This window comes from Lynx canadensis, chromosome B2 (genome assembly GCF_007474595.2).
Source record: "Lynx canadensis isolate LIC74 chromosome B2, mLynCan4.pri.v2, whole genome shotgun sequence".
NCBI lineage: Eukaryota > Metazoa > Chordata > Mammalia > Carnivora > Felidae > Lynx > Lynx canadensis.
The window spans coordinates 118843956-118864534 of record NC_044307.1 but is presented as its reverse complement, the minus strand read 5'-3'; the positions used below and the strand labels follow the sequence as shown (position 1 = coordinate 118864534).

The following is a 20579-nucleotide window of genomic DNA, read 5'->3' as shown; positions in this document are numbered from 1 at the left end:
GAATCTGTTGTATAGCATTGCTCAACTGTATACTAAAAAATGGTTAAGATGGTAAACTTTAGGTTAAAAAAAAAAATTACCTGTGTGCAAAGCAGTGGTACTCCTGTGAATCTAGCAGTAAACGGTTAAGACAAAGACCCTGCCTTCACGATGTCCCCACTTACGTTCCAGTTGAGGAGACCGTGAAAAACTGAATTAAACAGTTACTAAAATTTGATTACTGCTCTATAGGAGAGCATATTGACGCTGAGATGGCTAGGAGAGAGAATGCTGTTTAAGGAGAGACATAAAGTGGGTGGGCTTGGGCTGTGAGAGGGACAGGGAGGAGAGGGGCATGAGCGGCACTGCTCACCCAAAACAGGAAGTGGCCTCAGGTGAAATTGTGGTTGAGAACGACAAGTAAATGATTGAAGACCGATTGAGGAAAGAGGTAGAATCAATCAGCTGACTGGGTGTGAGGGATGACCCAACACTAATAAGAGGGTCTGGATTCTTGGATGGATGGAAGTGCCATGTAGTGAGTTGGGGAGGGCCCATTGTGGGATGGCAGGGCGTATCATGAGTATCATGTTGACTTTAGGTCAGATAACAGCTTTTAGAAGAACAAGTAAGTTAATATACGCCTTGAAGAATGGCTGCTAGCGTGGAGCAGGCATTCCAGGTGGAATCCATCTCAGTAATAAAGTGTGCAGTGGGGCAGTTTTATTTCTGGATGGAAATATCATATTTATATTGAGGCTCGTAGTTAAGCATACTTATTTATAACTTCATTTTTAAAAGAATCCAAGGTGGCTTTTATCATAAAACATGTTCCGAATAAAATAGACGTGACTATTAATAGCTAATCATTCTGGGATTCTCACAATGCACCAGGCTGTGTTCGAGCACTTTACAAGTGTTGTCTCCTGTAGTTTTCAGAACAACCCCAAAAGGTTGGTATTATGAACCACACTTTGTAAACACAGAAAGACGAGGCATAGAGAAGTTAAATAATTCACCCAAGGTCACCTAGCCGATGAATATTAACAGTACGGTTCAAAACTGGGTAAACTAGGAAGGAAAAAAAAAATAGAAAATGCAACAATTTTTAACTTTCTGTGAAGGCATAAAAATGGGTATGCTGGGGCGCCTGGGTGGCGCAGTCGGTTAAGCGTCCGACTTCAGCCAGGTCACGATCTCGCGCTCCGTGAGTTCGAGCCCCACGTCGGGCTCTGGGCTGATGGCTCAGAGCCTGGAGCCTATTTCCGATTCTGTGTCTCCCTCTCTCTCTGCCCCTCCCCCGTTCATGCTCTGTCTCTCTCTGTCCCAAAAATAAATAAACGTTGAAAAAAAAAAATGGGTATGCTATTTTATAGCTATCATGACTGGAAAAATGGGAGAATATCATCTTGCCTTGGAGGGATTTTTCATCTTACGCAATTCTAAAAGACATCCTGCAAGACTTCATATATGGGTTGTTGAAGGATTCTATGGACTATGTTCCCAGTGTGAATTCTCCAGTTGATGTTTCTATAATGGTGTCAATAAATTTAAGGGTGACCCGACTTACTGATAGTGATTCTGTGAGATTCCTTGGCAGTGCTTCCTTAAAGGAACTTTTCCCTTCTTGGCAGAATCACCTGGGAGATGAATTTCCAACTAAGAATTTCATTTTTCTCCTGTCCAGTCTTATGTACTGTTCACTACACACATGTACCCACATGTGCCCCTCCCCCCTCCCCCCCACCATTTAGGCTCCCTCTTCCCCGATTAAAAATGGTGCTATCACTGTTTATAAATGGGATATTGCAGGATGTCTTGTGCTGTGTTAAGTAGATGGGATACGTCCTGTCCCTCACGTACTTTGGGACAGAAAATAGATTAACTTTTTGGTCAGTGTCTTAGTCCATTTGGGCTGCTATCACAAACTGTCAGAGACTGGGTGGCTTATCAAAACAGGAAATTTTCACATTTCTGGAGGGTTGGAAGTTCAAGATCAGGGCCTCAGCAGATTTAGTATCTGGTAAGGATCTGCTTCCTGGTTCACAAACCATGCCTTCTTGATGCGTCCTTACATGGTGGAAAGGATGAGGGACTTCTCTGGAGCCTCTTTTGTAAGGGTGCTAATCCTAATATGAGGGTACCACTCTCCTGACCCAATTACCCCCAGAGGCCCACCTCTTAGTACCATCACATTGGACACTAGGATTTCAACATAGGAATTTTAGGGGGACACAAACCTTCTGACCATAGCAGTTAGGCTAATATTACCCAAGTAGATACACTTCTAGTAATCTCAGTTCCATGACACAACTTAACATACCCTGTCCTAAATACCAGCTGGACATTTATTAGTAACTAGATAGAGGACACTTTTAAGTTTTATTACCTGACAAGGGCCTGTGATATGAAAATTGTAAATTGTTGTGTAAGGGCAAATCTATAAACTTTAGAAATGATATTAGCCCTTTAATATTAACATTCTATTATAGAAAATGAGAATTGTGACAAATACTCCGAATGTGGACAGGTAAGGGACATCCTGCACAAAAGAAAAGTAATCTCTCCAGCATGAATGAGGATGGTGTGTGGGAGCAATTTCAAGTTGCTTGACAGGGCTGGGGGATGTGGCAGTTTCAGAGTCTCTGAATAGGAGGGACCTGTGAGCGATTGGCAAGTTACAAGGAGTTGTTGGGAGGGCTCCTGGGTGGCTCAGTCGGTTAAGTGTCCAACTCTTTATCTCCGCTTAGGTCTTGATCTCAGGGTGGTAAGTTTGAGCCCTGTGTTGGGCTCCCATGCCTGGTGTGGAACTTGCTTAAGAAAAGTTGGGTACTTGTCTTGAAGCTGTGTTTTCTCAGCAAGCAGTGTTTTAACTTACATCATGGGTTAATTTGGGGTGGCTTTGTGGAGAGTGTTGGCGATCATGGGAAAGCTAGGCAAAGAACATTTTTTGGAAAGCCTTGTATCTTGTGCTAAGGAATCTAGATATTCTGATGTGAAGGGTTTTTATAAAGAAAGTGACATGGTCAGATTTGCATTTCAGAAAGAATAACCTGTTCGTGTTGTGAACGGAGATCATAGGTGACTGAGACCGGAGGCAGAAGAAGGTCCATCATCTAGTCCAGGGATGGTGGAAACTAGGGCAATGACATTAGGAGTGAAGACGAAGGGCAGAGGTACTGAGTAGGTAATGTCTGTAGGACTTTGTGACTCCTCATCTCTGTGGCATAAAGGCAATGGGGGGGGGGGGGTGGGGGTTAAGTTCCACATTTGGGGCTTGGGTAGCTGGAGAGCTGGTTGGAGACTCTTACATGGGGACTTTGGAGGAGGAGCAGCAGTTTGGGGTTGGGAGCATTTTCATTTTTCTAAGTTGGAAGTGCATGTAGGTTGTTGGCTAGATGATGATTAGGGATCAGGGAGTGGGTGAGGGCTGAGGAAAGTTAACAGTAAAGAATGTGAGAGTGAGCATAAACTAGTGTTTAAGGAAGGCTGGCTTTGAAGAGGACAGATGGGAGAATGATACAACAGGATATAGACCAGCACAGTCCAATAGAACTTTTCATGACGATGAGATGTTCTAGACCTGCTCTATCTAATATGGCAGCCACTAGCCACAGATGGCTATTGATCCCTTGAAATATGGCTGGTGTGACAGAAGAAGTGAAGTGGAATTTTATTCAGTTGTACAAATTTAAATTTAAGTAGCCTCTTGTGACTGGTGGCTGTTATGTATGACAGCACAGAGTGTTTACTAAGGATTTTGGGGGTTGACTGATTTGCTTGGATGGAAAGAACTTTGACTTTGGCTGTGGGAATGTCCAAGGAGAGGGTGCGGTTGGAGCGAGAGGAAAAGGAATGATGATGGAAACTCCTGAAGTGGAGAAGAGAAAGAGGATAAGCTTTGAATAAAGAGGGCAGCCTCATCCCCTGAGTCTGCAAGAAGGAAGACCAGGAGTGGTGTATCTGTAAGTTAATCTTAGTTAAGCGAAGTGCAGCCTCAAAGCTCTGAGAAATAGAGGGTGAAATCGTCTGCTAAGAGTGACTAGGGGGTAGCACTGGGGACCCAGAGAGGCAGACTACTAAGTATGTGGATTGCTGTTGACAGTCCAGCCGAAATTGGAGATCATACAATTGTGATGGCAACAGAATACATCGGTGTTTTTCTCTAATTGCCATCTGCACCCTGGGTCTAATAGTGGAGAACTGGAGTATCATAGCGGTTCCCAGTTGGGTGTGTTCACAATGGTGATGGTAAGAGGGACAGAAGATCTAGAAAACTGGAGATGCTGCTGAGATGGTAATCCAGCTGCTTATTCACCAGAGACCCAGGAAGGAACATAACTGAAGCTGAAATGGGCTAGTAGGTTGGGAGAAGATGGCTGGGGGCCAAAGGATGAAAGTCCAAGGAAGCTGAAGACTAGGTACTGTGAGAATTAATGGGTAGAAAACTTAGCAGGAGAGGAAAGGGTTGTATCTGAGAATGGGATGATGAAATCTAATGAGGGTGGAGGACACTGTGTGATGAGAAGGTATGGCTGGAGTTGAGGAGAGTCTCAGGTCATTGAGGCAGAGAATATTAGTATAAGGTTAAGTTTGGAGGGTTCTATATCTCTTAATTCCTTATTTTCCTTTGCAGTTTCTCTTATGAAGTGGGGATGAAAATGCCTATATAATAATTAGGCACACACTTCTATCTAGGCTTTAACCAAAGAACATAAGAAGAATAAACAACTGGCTGTGCTTTCTGAAATTTCTAACCTCTCAGAAAATTTAACGCTTACATGTAATTGGCAGTATACTTAATTATTCATGTATAATCTGATTTGCTTTCATGACTTTTATATTTTTTATTCATTCTCATGTAGACAAAACCCAGTCCTCAAGACATCTAGGCAAAAGGACTCTTATTTTTCTAATATAGACTTGAATGGTGTCCTAATTTTTTCCCCGAAGAATGTTATTACCATTGTATCAGCTTGGCTTAATCAGTCCTATTGTGTTTGAAACCCACGTAGTTTCGACAATAGGATACTATAGCGTACAGGAATTTAAGCTGCTGGCTTTTTCATGCTGAATATTATCTCTATTTATAGAAGTTTCAATCACTTATTTCAACATATTATAAACTGAAGGGGAGGTAAAGCTATGGTTATTTGTATAAAAATTTTCCATGGAGAAAAAATCTAAACTCTCCTTTGATTTTAGTGTAGTACTTTCTCATGGTTGAGATCTTGAGTTGGAAGCTTTTCAATTTACTCTAAGTATGAAAATCTATCATTATTACTGTTAGAACTTTTTAATGTCTCTTGAAGTTTTATGTAAACTTTACTATGGAAAATGCCATTAAAAATTTGTGGAATCAAGCAACATGTTACTCGTTTATGTATGGAATTTCAAGTCGATATTGTTCTTGTATTCATGTCTAACTGGAACCATCATTAAGGGTTTTGGACCCTCTTTAAAGGGAAAAACATTGTCTTGAATTTTTGATGTTAATAGAGTTTGGCATCTAGCCCAGGGATTGTTATTTTGCTTCAAGCCATATTGAAAGAGGAGCTTGTTAGAAGTGTAGTTGATATCCACAGCTAACTTTATGAAAATTGATTAAAGTGTCTGTCTGATAGCCTGTCCATTTCCCTCTGGAAAACAGAACTAAAAACTCATATACGCTGTTTGTCATATATAAACTATTCTTTAATAAAATTCTGTATTCAATCCAGTTGTATGTTCTCGTACCACAGACAAGAGTTGAATCACGTTCTCCCAGGTGCGTAGTGAACATTTTGCTCTAATGTAGAAAGCCTGGAACTTTCCTGCTAATGCCAGCATTAGGGCAGTGTTCTATTAGACCTCATTTAGGCAGAGGTATAATAAAGGGGACCTGCTTCAGCACTATAAATTCCTAAGAGAAAAGTGAAGATCTTAGGTAAGCTTATGCTTTTAACATTTGGTAATGCAGGGTCGGATGAATTTAACTTCTCTCACCTGGCCAAGTTGACAACCACCAAAAGTGAGGAAGGCACAGCTAAGCATTTGGAAAAAAAACTTCTGTGATCTTCGCATCCAGCCTGAAAGGGTATTAGGCGAGATGGATGGCTTTTTTTGGGGGGAAGGGACTCGGAGACAGATTTTGTGACAGTATCCTGGGTTATTATCTAGGTCTGTGGTGCTCAGTGGCCTGCGGCCCAGACGACCACACCCTTGGACTGCTTGTGGGCTGCTGCTGGTTGATGGGCCTGGCTGTTCCTCTTTGTCAGACGAAAGTGGTTAGCACCTTGGTGGAATGATGACTGTAGGTCTTGGCATTATTTGATACAGCTGTTTAGTGTGATGGGGTAGAGAAAGAAATACTTACATGTAGGCACATGGAAGCCACCATCTGCTAGGGCTTTCTACAGGAGGCTGTAGAATGTTTATAAAATAGAAATAAAAATAGAATATTTAGCCAGTGAAGGCTGGGCATGTACCTGTTAAGCCAGTTGACGGACTTGAAAAATGTCTCTGTGCATCTGACTTTTAGGAAGAGACATTGAAAGAAATCTAGGGCTATACTACTCCAAGGGTGCCCCCAGCACTGGCACTACCTGGAAGATTGTTAACAAGGAAAATTCCGGGTCCATACTATAGAACTTACCGAATTGTAGTCTGCAGTTTGACTAGATCTTCAGGTGATTCCGGAAAACCTTTTAAGGTTTGAGAAGTGCTGATCTAGGAGATCAAATATCCTTGTGAGGTGACAGGACGGTAGAAGTTTGGAATGTAGCAAAAGCCAGTGGCTCACATTTGAGAAGTGTGCCAACAACCACAGTCACTTAGGCAGGAGTTAAGCCATTCCCATTATACAAGGACTTTTGGACCATGTAGTCTCTGAGGATTTTCTTAACACCAGCATCCTATGAATCTAAATATAATAATTCTTAATCAGGGTTTTATATTTTCCTAGATGTTTTTGTTGTTAGAGGAGAATTGAAACTCATCTTTATTTAACCCTTTTTCTGGTAACAGGTATTGAAAATGTCTAGAAAAGACTTTTCACTCGGGGGCGGCTAGGTGGCTCAGTTGATAAAGCGTCTGACTCTTGGTTTTGGCTCAGGTGATGATCTCGTGGTTTGAGAGTTTGAGCTCTACATCGGGCTCTGCGCTGGCAGCATGGAGCCTGCTTGGGATTCTTTTTCTCCCTCTTTCTCTGCCCCTCCCCTGCTCGTGCTCTCTCTCAAAGTAAATAAATCAGTATCAAAAGAAAAATGTGTCCAGATATTTGCTTTGCTACTTAGTTAAATTTCTATAATCTTCTAATGCAGGTTTTATTCTTAACCTTTTTTGTGTCATTAATTCCTTTGGCTGTCTAATGAATTCTGTGGGCTGCTTCTCAGAATAGTGATTTAACTATATAATAAAATGCAGAGGCCTATAGAGGAAGTCAAGAAATAAACAATATTCTGAAAATATTAAATTTGGGATGGTCACCAGTATCTAACTATAGTGGAATATGGAAGTATTTTTGATTGCTACAAGTGACAGAGGTAAAGGTAGTGCTGATATTAACCAGGACTTTTTCTCCCACATTCATAATTGATGGTAACGCTAGATTTCAGTTAGAGGTTAGTGAAAGTGAAGATGTTACTTTTTTCCCCCAACTGAGTCATAGTCTTCCAGTTTTGTGTTCTAAGATGAGTTGATAATATTCTAGGACCCCATTTTAATTTTAGTTTACTTCTGTTGGAAGCCTGTGATAGGATTCCTTGTAATTTTTATTTATTCCTTGGTTTACATGATATTCAGAAAATAAATATCTATATTGGGTGCATACTTTTGGTACAGAGTGGAGGTAAAAAGGGGAAGGTGAGGAGAAGGGATACCAAATTGAATGAATGAATGTCCCTGCCCATAAGTGTAGTTGGCAAAGTACTTTACTTTTATTTTTAATAGGCCAAGATACATTTTATTGAAATCCAGTGTGGATTTTAGGTCTTTTTAGTTTTGCATTTGTTATGTGTACCTTAAAGTTTTCTAAACACTGAGAAGAATCCTGATCTTGCCTGATTATGAATTGCCTGGAGCTGTCACTTAACATAGAGATTCTCAGGCCCCTTTCCTAGAGAATGTTTCAGGAGGGTAGTGGGTAAATCTGTGTTAACAAATTTGCCAGACGGATTCTTATCAGGCAAAACTTAGTAAAGCTTAGCTAGATAATACTTTAGTCCAAACACTTCAATGTATGTGTTAGTCATACTGGTAATTATTTGCATGAGAAGGGGTATGTGTTGCCTTTGTTTCCAGGAAGATTCTTCACTGTAGTAGGGTAGCTTTGTAGAAAGGGCAAATATTAGACAATTTTCTTTAAGGAAAGAGGGGTCCGATTTTTATTTCATCTGGCCCATGAATACCGTGTGTCTGATTTGTTAACTTTTTGTGGGTAGTAACATTCATATAAATAGTAACTTCTTTAATATATATAACACCCTACCTTTGGAAATATAAAATTATGTGAAGAAGAGATATATACCCAAAGGTGATAGGCCAGTTTGTGATTATAAAAAAGCCCATGTGATGAAGGCATTGGGTAAAGTACTTTGCATAAGTACTTCCTCTTCAGGAGGCGGTTGAATGAAGAGTTGAAAAGAACTACCCTATGAGGGACCTGTTTTGATCCTCATCTTAGAACTGAGGAATCAGAGGCTTAAGAAAGCGAAGAATGAGCCCAAGGTCACAGACTTGGTGAAAGCCAGAATTTGACTCCATGTAGCTCCAGTTCCAAAGCCTATATATGTGGCAGCCAAATCTTTAAAAGCAATTGGAAATTATGCACCATAATCTATCGTATGTGTGTGTGTGTGTGTGTGTGTGTGTGTGTGTGTGTGTGTGCGCGCGCGCGCGTGCATACGCACATTCTCGCATGCATTTACGTCATTCTCTGGTGTCTTTTTCCCTCCTGTGTTTGTTTCTTGATCCATCTGGCACTCCTCAAGTGTCAAAACTGAGAAGTGTATTTTTATTTGTTATCTGTTTATGAGTTATATATTTATTTTTTTGTAATTGATAACACAGATAATAGACGTATTTCTTTTAAAAGTCATATTGTCTTTTTTTTTTTACTTATGAATTTATTACTCTAGGCAATAAAGTTATGTCCCATTCAGGATCATAACCATTCAAATAAAAGCAAATCTGATAAGAATACTGTAACTTGTGGTCTTTTAAGATGACCAGTGCATGGCAGTGGGCAGGTATCTGTCAACAGATACTGATTTAGTACTTGCTGGTTGCCTGCACCTGCTAAGCACTATGGAGGATACAAGTAATGTGGTCCCTCGCTGACCTTGCAAAGTTGTGCTATGGAGGGGAGGACCTCCTCCTCCTTGCGAGTGGAACTCACAGTGTGGCAGTGAGCGTGGTTAGCAAAGGGAAAACCAGTAGGCGGATGGCAGGCGTCACTTCTGCTGCTGGTCTTTGATCACATCAGGTAAACTTAGTCCGCTTTGTATTTGGATAGGGGTCTGTAATAAAGGGGAGAAGCCACTTCAGTCTTCTAATATTCTGGCTGGCAGTACTGTGGAAAGTGGCCTGAGAATGGCAGTCAGTCTGAATTTGGCTGGCTGGTGCACAGAAACTGGTCCCTCATTCTCCTGGGTCTGTAGGGCTCTTTGACTCTCTCCATGCTGTGCAGAAACCTGTTGAGTAACTTGTACAAGAAATTGATACTGCAGGCAAGAATGGAGTATGCGGAATGACTGGGACATGGCGTTATTCCTTGGGGTCACAGAAGATGATGTCGCTCCTGCCATTCTCCTCCGCCTTCTCCAGCAGGCATCTGTAACAACTGTCACGTAATGAAACCGGAGCTCTGGAAGGGTCTGTCTGGTCGTTTAAGACCAGTTAAGTAGTTTCCCTTCTACTCTCTTCTTTCTCTGTTTATAGATGAAATGCCCTAACACATGTGACCCTCCTTCGCCTCTTCCCTGGCTTCCCCCTGTCTGGGCTAGAGACTGAAAGATGTGTTTTCCTCATTCTTGTGCACTCATCATAGCCGGCCATTTGTGAGCCAGCTGTTGTGGGGACAGCAGCTGCCGGGCAAGGAAGCTGAATGCCAGGCTTTTTTCTAAGGGGAGAATTAGAGCTGCTCCCCGACATAGCACTGGAGGTACCATTGGAGCGCCTGCTGGCCCTTCACATCAATGGGCCATGCAGCTGGGACACCAGTAATAGGAAACCCAACCAAGCTCTGGTAGCTCTTTATTGAGACATTTGAATATAGCCAGTGTTAGTGTAGGACATGCCCACCTTAGATCCTTGCTGCTGAGTGCAAGCCGTGAGTCGTGTAGTAAAACCCACAGGGGTCCATGCAGCTTTGTTTTCAAGGCATCCTGTTACTACTTTTAAATAGTGTTAAGTTAATGTTCTGTTGACCAGTTCAATATATTGTTAAGACAGAAGGCTCTTATTTTCTACCTAACAACAAACATCTTCATTGTTTGCTTTATATATCTGAAGAAAATTCTGTTTAAGCACAGATATTACAGTACGTTACTTTGGATACTTTTGGAATGAATGAAACTTGTTTCTTGTAAAGCCAATTATAATTGACCCTTAAATAACGTGGGTTTGAACTGTGCGGATCCAGTTACACGCAGTTTTCTTTCAATAAATACAGTACAGTTGTGTATTTTCTCATGATTTTAACATTTTCTTTTCTTTTTAAGAATTAAATTTAAGAATTTCTATTCTTTTTAAGAATACTGTATATAGTATACAAAATATGCATTAAATGACTTTATGTTATTGGTAAGGCTTCTGGTCAATAGTAATCTTATAGTAGTTAAGTTTTGGGGAGTTAAAATTTATATGTGGATTTTTGACTGTATGGGGGTCAGCACCCCTAACCTCCACATTGTTCAAGGCTCAACTGTTTCAATCAAAAAAAAAAAATGTATCTCAAAAAATGTATTTGTTCTCCTGCGTCAGTGAAGATGAAGTAGGGTAGACTTTTTTTTTTTTTTTTTTTTAGTGTTTGTTTATTTTTGAGAGAGAGAGAGAGAGAGAGAGAGAGACAGAGTATGAGCAAGGGAGGGGCAGAGGAGAAGGGGACACAGAATCTGAAGCAGGCTCCGGGCTCAGCTGTCGGCACAGAGCCCGACGCAGGGTTCGAACCCACAGACCGCGAGATCATGACCTGAGCCGAAGTCAGACACTTAACCTACTGAGCCACCCAGGCACCCCCAAGTAGGGTAAACTTTAATTGAGAGGTTTGACTTAAGGATAAGGTGGGAGAAGTTTAAAAAAATAGAGACAAAAATTACATAAAAGTTTTTTTGGATGGATCTTTGCTGATAACTTGAAAAGACACATGTTTAATGTTCTCAGGTGGTTTGAACTTAACTTAGTAGTTCAAATTTGGTGATTTTTGCTTTAAGATATTATAGTAGTTTCCTAGAATCTTTTTGTTAACTTTCTCAAAGGGTAGAAAGGGGGGAAGTGAAAGGGAGTTCCTTATGATTTGACTTGCAACTTGGCATGAAGTTTAAAAAGGATGTTATATGAAGAGCAGGAAGGAAACGATCAGTTCCAATCTGATGGTATTCTCGGTAGCATTGTACGGTATGGGGGAAAAGAAAGTTTGAGGAGAAGTTGGCTTTAGGAGTTGAGATAACTGTGTTTGATTGGGATGTATACACTTTTAAGAGCCAATTACGTTCTTGACAGAGGCTCTCATTTCACTGTCCACAGGGGCTATTTGCTGGAGTTCTATGGAACAAAGACTGTGTAGATATATTGTATCTAATCATTTGGATAGATATTTGATTTCAGATCCAAGAAAATGAGGCCCAAGAGACCCACCTCATAAGTGTTTTAATGTTTTATTTATAACACACACATTCAAAAACAAATCAATATTTAGCCCCGTGGAATGCTAATGGGTGAAAGCTGCTTTGAATAGGAATTTATGTTTACACTCAAGTATGTGAACTGTAAACTGTTCTGTTTTGGACTCTGGAGTATGTTTTATGGCTTAATTAACCTTTTTTTTTTTTCCCCTCCCCGTGTAGAACTGGCTAGATCCTGCAAAAGAAATAAAGAGACAGCTACGAAGTGAGTATTTAAATAATCATACTTCTGAGTTCATCTTTATATCTATTTCTGTCTTTAATCAAATTCAGAGGAATGTAGACTGGACTCCTAAAATAATGATGGAATGATCAGCTGTATTTTGCATGTATATCATATACAAAGTTGAGAAAGCAATATTTTTCTTGCCTCGTGACTTTATTTTGTGCGTGGCTTCGAGACTCTTCTGGTCTAGAGGTCCAAACCTTCTGGTCCTAAAGATTCCCTCACGGTGTCTGTCTACCGCTGTAGACGTTGCTTGTCTGTAACTTTCACTGTTGATGTAAATTTTACTCCAGGCGACCAGTTACCATTGCTTCGTCTGCTTTGTTTTGGAAGTGTGTAATTAATTTAATTAACAGGCTTGTCTCTGGCCCCAGAGGTGTAGACACGCTCACTGTTCGTAGATGTACTGGAGCGCAGACTCGGGACGGAAAAGCACAGAGACTCATCTCTTCCATCCTCTGCGGTCACTGCCTTCTCTCCAACATCGTTCCGCCACTCAGGGCCGTGCTGTGTGCTCTTTGAGTCTGGGTTTCTAGTCAGTGCAGCTTGGCCCTTTCTTCCGTTGCCTGTTTGCTGTCATGGCAGACTCCCAAAGTGACTTTCAGGGTCTCCGCCTCACCAGCTCCAGCTCCCTCCACAGGCCCTGGTCTTGCCTGTGCCTGGCTTTCAGATGTCTGTGCCAGGAGATATCATCACCACAGAAAAGTCTCTGGAGGATTTGGATCCTTAATTGACTTCCGGGCGGGTGGATGACCAAGGCAGAAAAGGTAGAGAGCCACGAACAGCTGGAATTTTCAGACAGGAGAACAGGATTCTCAGCAGCCCTTCTGGACCGGGGGCCCCCAGAGCTGTCGTGGGAGAAAGCGTTTCCCTGAGCGCCGGCCTACCCAGGGTAGGCTGTTTGCTTTCCTCCCCCTACTTATTCTTCCTGGCATCAACACACCAGAACAAATCTGTGCGTTTCCCTTCTGTTCCTTACCATCTATCTTCTCTCACTTTAGGCACTCCACATTAGTTTTCTTTTTCCCTGAAATCATTAATCTTTTAGGTAGCTTTCCTATCATTTCTTCCCTTCTCTGCTCCTGTTTGAAATTCTGAGCCTCTACCTTATTTTGCCAATTTCTTCTCCTTGAAGACTCCTCTTTTCCTTCAGGGGAAAAAAAAAAAAAAAAAAGTATTTTTGAAGAGAATGACCTTCCTGATTTGCCCTGGACAGGGGTCTCTCAGGATGTCGGACTTACAGTGCTAAAACTCAAACAGTCCCAAGTAACCTGGAATGGTTGGTCACTCTGTCTCTCGACTATTGTCCCTGGCTTTCCAGCAGCCCTCCTCTTTCCCCTTGCATTTATTATCTGGGTGTTGCATCTATTTATACTTGCTTCATAATGGAAAAGGGGAGAAAAAAAATGATTAGACACAGAAATGTTATGTTTACAGTTGCTTCCACGGTGTATCAGAGAGCCTTGGCACTTTTCCCTTGTCTTTTGTATGGTTGTCCTACACAACTGTAGAGTGCATGAATTCGGAAAGGTACGGATGCCTGGTTCTTTCACTTTATCTGAAACCGGAGCTTCCAAGTGACCCAAACCATAGAATAGGATAACCGCTGAAACCTGATTGATGTTCCATTGAGTTGTTTCCTATGGTTTTGTTTTGGCTTCTGTTTGAGTATGTTTGTATGCCACTCATTTCAGAGCCATGGAGGTTGCTGGTTTTTGGAAGGCAAGACTCCTGCTGATTATGAATCATGGTCTTTCTTGTGTTTTGATGGTTTGTGAAGTTTTTTTTAGAGTTATTCAGGACTTTTGCCCTTGTGGTTTGGCAAGAGGGATAGCAGTAACAAGTAGGATCTGGCTTTCTCAGATGATTTGGAGCTAGTTTCTAAATGGAATCCTGTCCTGTCCTGATGGTGCAAGTAGGCTTGAAACATGAAGTCTTAGCTTTTGCCTTGACCTCTTCCTTTCTGCTTGTGTTAAAGTGGACAAAAGAACTGCATGTTTTATCTTCACCCAGCCAAATGCCAGGCTTTTATTGTTACTTTTCCGTTAATGGGCAATTAGCAAAGGTAAACATTAATCTTTTTTTCAGTTACTTTTGAAAACCAACAGCCTATTGGTTCCTGTTTAAAATTTGCCTTGAAATTTTCTTCAGATGTACACAAATCAGACTATATACATGAGACCTGCATGTGATTGCTATATACATGATCCGTAGACTGTTCATGTATAGCTAGGTAAAAAAAATATATATATATATTTTTTTTTTCTTTCTTTTTTTAATTTTCTGTTTTTATTTAAGTAGGCTTCACACCCATGCAGAGCCCAACATGGGGCTTGAACTCACGACCCTGACATCGGGACCTGAGCTGAGATCAGGAGTCAGACACTTAACCACCTGAGCCATCCAAGCACCCCAAGTTTAGCATTTTTGTTTTTAAACTTATTTATTTTTGAGAGAGTAAGTGAGCCTGAGCAGGGGAGGGAGAGAGGGAGAGAGAGAGAATCTTAAGCAGATGCCATGCTTAGCATGGAGCCCTACTCGGGGCTTGATCCCACAAGTGTGGGATCATGACCTGAGCTGAAATCAAGAGTTGGATTCTCAACTGACTGAGTCACCCAGGCGCCCCTAAAGTATAGCATTACTAGGGCTAAAATATAAGTGTTCTATTAGAAACTCATCCCTATAGTCCTATCCAGGCAAGCACGTGCTCTTGTTAATTAATACCCAGAAAACAAAAAATAAGGATCCATTAGGAAGTGATAATCCTATGGTGACTTAGCTTAATTATGGGTTAGCAGCCCCCTGAAGAAGTGCATATTCCCGCCCAGCATGGCACTATATATAGGACAGGGAAGTCTCACTCTTCAGGAAAGTCATATATCCCATTTATGTTATTTTATTTTGTTTTTGTTTTGTTTTGTTTTTATTTATTCAAAGGTGTTTTAAAATGTTTTTTTTTATTTTTTTGAGAGAGATAGAGCAAGCGCGTGTACAACAAGGGGAGAGGCAGAGAGACAAGGGGACAGAGGATCTTAAGCGGGCTCCACACTGACAGCAGTGAGCCTGATGCGGTGCTTGAACCCACGAACTGCGAGATCATGACCTGAGCTGAAGTCGGATGCTCAACCCACTGAGCCACCCAGGCGCCCCTATGATATTTTAAATGTGTGACACAGAACTGAAATTCAGGATTGGCTTTGGAAGTGGAATGGTGAGGCACTGAACCTAAATCCAATACAGGTGCACGTGTGTTCTTAGCAGCCATTCCACACATACGGGTTGACTTCTGAGAGAGAAGTTAGTGTACTCATGGTGAGAAGAGAACAAAAGGACATGCTGGAAAAGAGAATGGGATTCAGTAAAATTTTCTTCAAGTCCCTGAAATAAAGCAACCATGAGGCCTTCAAATGTGGTTGGAATGAAATACCATGAACATACTTTGTTTCTATTTAGAAATACTAGGAACTTTGAGCATAACCCTGAATTCTGGCCAGTGGATTTATTTGGATCCATTTAGGAAAATAATACTTGCCCTCTGCCTAGAGTTGTGTGTTTTTTTCTTTCTTTTCTTTAAAGCTATCCAAAGTATGACATATCAAACATTAGTTAAACATTAGTGCAGAGATAGAAATGTTTTAACTTTTAATAAGTCATTTCTGATGGTTGTTATTATATTCGCTTCTGTGGCACAGTGCAGCCTAAGCATATGTTCTATAGGAGATACTTACACCTACTCTATAAACCTGGGAATAATTTTATTGTCTTAAAGTATTGTGATGTTTGGGGTGCCTGTGTGGCTCAGTCGGATGAGTGTCTATCTGACTCTTGATTTCAGCTTAGGTCATGATCTTACGGGTGAATTCGAGCCCCGCATCGGGCTCTGTGCTGATAGTGAGGGCCTGCTTGGGATTCTCTCTCTCCCTCTCTGCTTCTCTCTTTCTCTCTGCCCCTCCCTCCTCAAAATAAATAAATAAACACTATTAAAAAGTATTGTGTGGGCACCTAAGTGGCTCAGTCGGTTGAGTGTCCAACTCTTGGTTTTGGCTCATGATCTCATGGTTTGTGGGTTCAAGCCCCACATCAGGCTTTGCTTGGGATTCTCTCTTTCCCTCTCTCTCTGTCCCTCCCTTACTCTCTCTCTCTCTGAAAATAAATAAATAAACTTAAAAAAATAAATAAAAATAAAGTATTGTGATGTTTTACTACTCCCTTCTTTGAGATTTCGTTATGGGATTAAGAGACCATTAATCAGTTTCTTGAATAGCTATAGTGATCAATTGATCATTATCTCCCTTCTGTCCACAATGTGTAAATCCTAAAATACTTTTTTTTTTTTTTTCTCTTTAAACAGTAGGAGATATTTGGCATCCGGAGAGTCTATGGTTAAAACAAATCTTATTTCAGAATGATTACATATAGGTTATATTGAAATTTTTGCATAATATATCACCATACAAAACATTGAAAGTATTAGTAAGTGTTTATTTAAAAAAAGGGAATCTGTTTTTCTTTCATAGTGGGTTATTTGTATAATTTTTATATTTTGTTTTGTTTTTGTAAATAGTTTTCTCAAAATCAAACAATGAAACTCTCCGAACTGACGTATAGTGGAAGTAGTATGTGCTGTTTGAACATTAACCTTTAATTTTTATCAAAATAAGTGGTCATTCTGCTGGTTGGGTAAATACCCACATTTAATAATTACAGATCCTCCTTGGCTGTTCACCTTTAATGTGAAGTTTTATCCTCCTGATCCTTCTCAGTTGACTGAAGATATCACCAGGTACTTTATACTTACATTTTAAAACAAATTTTTACTTAGAGCTTTCATTTATCTCTGTGCCCTGGGAGAATAATGGTAATTTCAGGATTAAAGCCAAAATATTTTTTCATAAGTTGAATTCTAGAAAGTTCCTTGGAAATGAGCATACTCCAAAATGGTTGGAAATGTTTCTAGTTTCAAAATTTTTTTTTTACTTTAAATTCTCCATTTATAGTTGAGTAATAGAATATTAAAAAAATTATATTGCTGGCAACTTTCTTACGTTACACTTACAAAAATCATTGATATTTAATATTTCAGATTAATACTAAAATGGTTTTTTGTTGTATAACCCTTGTGTACCTGTGTGCTAGTCTCCTATCACAATGGTGATATAGGGTAGAAAAATGAAATTATTTAAAAAGCCAATTGAACTATATTTCCAGGGGCCTCCTATTTCAAAGTAGAAAAAAAAAAAAAACTAATAAGGTAGGCTTTCTTAGCCAATAGCTGTTTCATTTCCATCTCCTTTGAGATTGTCTGGGCCATACAAACATATACTTAAGTTGCAAATAAAAGATTCAGTTGAGGAGCAAGGGAGCATTTACTGATTCTGAGAGTGCCTGAGTGTTTGAATAGTAACCAAGGAGCATTTGAGTCCACAAGTGCCTTGGTATATTAGCCCTATTCAGCTGGGTTACCAGTGATAGGACTTATTAGCTTTGGCGAGAATAAGTGCATACGTTACATGGCCAAGGAGAAGTGTGTTCAGAATATACTTTTTGAACACCAGAGGTCTTGCTGAAAGACTGCTTTTGATTCATTCCTGTGGTTCCTGAGCCCTTGATGCTTTCTGCTAGGCCAGTTTTGGCAGACATCAGGTTGTGTTGGTGCTTAAGAGTGCGTGATACCCACGTGGAGATTTCTTTCCAAGATGGAGTAAATAACAAGCCTTCCCCACTGCCCCTAACCAACACCCCCCCACCCCCACCCTGCCTTTGCTACTTGTTGCTCAATGGCGGTCTTCTGATAGTAAGCTGTGGTTGAATTAACTTCAGCTAGTAAATAGTAAAGATAAGCTTTTGTAACTGCACCTCAAGCTGCTTTGGAGCATAAGACCGGATAGGTTGGTTGCTCTGGATACACAGCCTCACGACAGGAATGCCTTCGAACATTGCAGTTGGGCCTTGCGCCCTAGCACCCTCTCTCTACACACACTTCTTGGAGTAATTTGTTCGGGAGATGATAATCCTCTGTTAATTGCGACTTATGGCATCGGTAAGTGCTTTGGTTTTTCCTTTAAATGGGGCTTGAATAGTCTCGCCGTGTGTGGTGAGAGAAAGGAGATAGTTTGGTGAGCTAAACACTAAAAGCCTCTGCAGGCAGCCTGACACCAGCCACCTGCTTGGACTGGTGGCCTAAGTATCATGAGTGAAATCTTCACTATGACTTGAGTGAAAACTTCAGATGAGGTGGCTTTTGAGGAGTGCAAGAGTGGTGTTTGCAGAAGTGTTGCAGTGTTCAGGATAGTGTTTGAGAACGCTGGCTCCTGCCATGTGAAGAAGAGGGAGCTGGGAAATTCAGGAACCTGTTGGAGTTTTTGTTGGAAGGTTTTGGGCTTTCGACTTCTCTTTGAAAACAGGACAGGACCAATGTGAAAAGTCGAGACCATAGTCTCAAACGGAACAACAAGATCTTAATAGTAGGTGGAAAATCTGGGTGTTTAGGTCTTCAAAGTGTCACGAAATGTGGAGAACTGGCATGGTTCTCAGTCAGACTTAGAGAATCAGAGGATACCCTGGAATCCTAGTTTAAAATGGACTTCTCTAAAGTAATGCAGTTCTGCTTGTGGTGTTCCAGGGACCAAAGGAACATAATCCTCCTTAGAGAGCTCCTGCTGTGTGCATAAAAGTCCTCAGATCGTAGTGCCAGAGAGATGACTTCCCTTCTGCCAGAAGATTTTGGAGCACTTGCTACGTGGCAAGTTCTTGGCTAACTGTGCCCCACGCTTGGCAAAGAAAGTGGCCAGCTGCTAATGGGAATGGCAGTGTCGAAAAGGTCTTCAAGAGTGAGGGGCTGTTTAGTTTGCAGGGATTGATGGTAACCTTATTAGCAAGTAGTTGAAGTCACGAGTAGAAATCAGGTTTTCAAATGTCAGCAAAGGAGCTGGTAGTGCCCCCCGACCCCAGATCCTCATAGAATGTAAATAACGTGGTTCCACATGTCATCTAGTGGAAATGGAAACTTTTATAAGTAACTGTAGTAAAACCACTTGAAACATTGAATAAGAACTATTTAATAAGTTAATAACATAATTATGATGATGATGATGATGATGTCTATTAGTTACTGACTCCTAGGTGACATGCGGTATGTTTTGATTTTTGTTATCTAATTCGTATCCTCTCCTTCAAAGGGCGGAAGAATTCTCATTTGACAAGTAGGGAATTAGCCTTAGACGAGCAAATTCACTAGCTCAAGGTTGCACAGAGTCAGCTGTGCCTGGCCCAGAAGCTCATGCTTTTTCTGTTATAAATTGAACTGTCTCTGTAGATGGAGTAAATGGGCAAGTGTAAGGGCTTTAAAGACTTACAGTTGTTCAAGGCGTCTGAGGAATGGAAGAAATTGGTATGAAAAGGCTAGAAAGAATAAAGGGTAGGTGACCTTAGGTCTTCTTGCAAATGCTTAAGAACTGCAGCTGTTTTTAAGTTTTCATTAGTCTTTGCAACTTTTGAGGGACATGTAAATTTCGATGCCAGTTTTAAATCCACGGAGAAGGAGACAAGTCTAAGTGATTACGATTTTTATCTTCAGTCACAAAGCTGTTGATGATGATGATGATGATGATGATGATAAATACACTGTGACCAGAATAGCAGTTCAGAATTCCCATGGGTTAGGAGCCCAAGAAGCAAGGTGGACTTCTTATTAGAGAAGACGATTTTTGCTGTGGACATAAGGCATTGCCTTCTCGTCTGTTTTCAGAGGAATACTGGAACTCAAAGATCATTGGTGCTGCATCCTAATGGATTTCTTCCCGGCCCTCCTCTCCCCCTTGCCCCTCAGATACTTCTTGTGCCTTCAGCTCCGGCAGGACATTGCCTCCGGCCGCCTGCCCTGCTCATTTGTGACTCATGCCCTCCTGGGATCCTACACGCTGCAGGCTGAACTTGGGGACTATGATCCAGAAGAACATGGCAGCAGTGACCTCAGTGACTTCCAGTTTGCACCTACACAGACGAAGGAGCTGGAAGAGAAGGTGGCAGAGCTGCATAAAACCCACAGGTCTGGTGACTTGCTTGCTGGGGAGAGAATAGCCACGGGGGATTGAAGCAGCTTCTCTTCTGACACTTGCCAGACATCCGAGCACTGTTCATGGGATTATCTAGTGTTTCCTTTTGGAGCCTCACCTAGTATTAAACGAGACAACCTGTAGCCTTGAGATCGCCTTTCGTTGTGTTCACAACTATAACATGAACAACAGTGCTCATGATCCTGAATGTTTTCATTTATTGGAAAAAGTTACTTCTCCCTGTGACATCTCCCTCTTCCTCCCTCCGGACCTGGGCACATAAAACAGACATACTCCCATACTTGTTTGGGCACTTAATACTCCATGCTCAGTGTAGAGCTCAATGCGGGGCTCAATTCCGCAACCCTGGCGTCATGACCTGAGCCAAACTCAAGAATTGGACTCTCAACCAACTGAGCCACCCAGGCGCCGCCTGCC

At 41.2% G+C, this 20579-nt stretch overlaps 1 protein-coding gene across 20 annotated transcripts in view; it reads left to right on the top strand.

The window, feature by feature from the left end:
• The window catches only part of EPB41L2 (erythrocyte membrane protein band 4.1 like 2), a 261971-nt gene that overhangs the window by 178633 nt on the left and 62759 nt on the right, over positions 1-20579 (top strand). For all 20 annotated transcript variants that reach the window (XM_030316339.1, XM_030316337.1, XM_030316332.1 and 17 more), the window contains 3 exons: positions 12024-12066; positions 16795-16870; positions 19916-20134. In XM_030316339.1, the coding sequence (XP_030172199.1) occupies positions 12024-12066; positions 16795-16870; positions 19916-20134 (338 nt within the window). The remainder of the gene's footprint in view (positions 1-12023; positions 12067-16794; positions 16871-19915; positions 20135-20579) is intronic.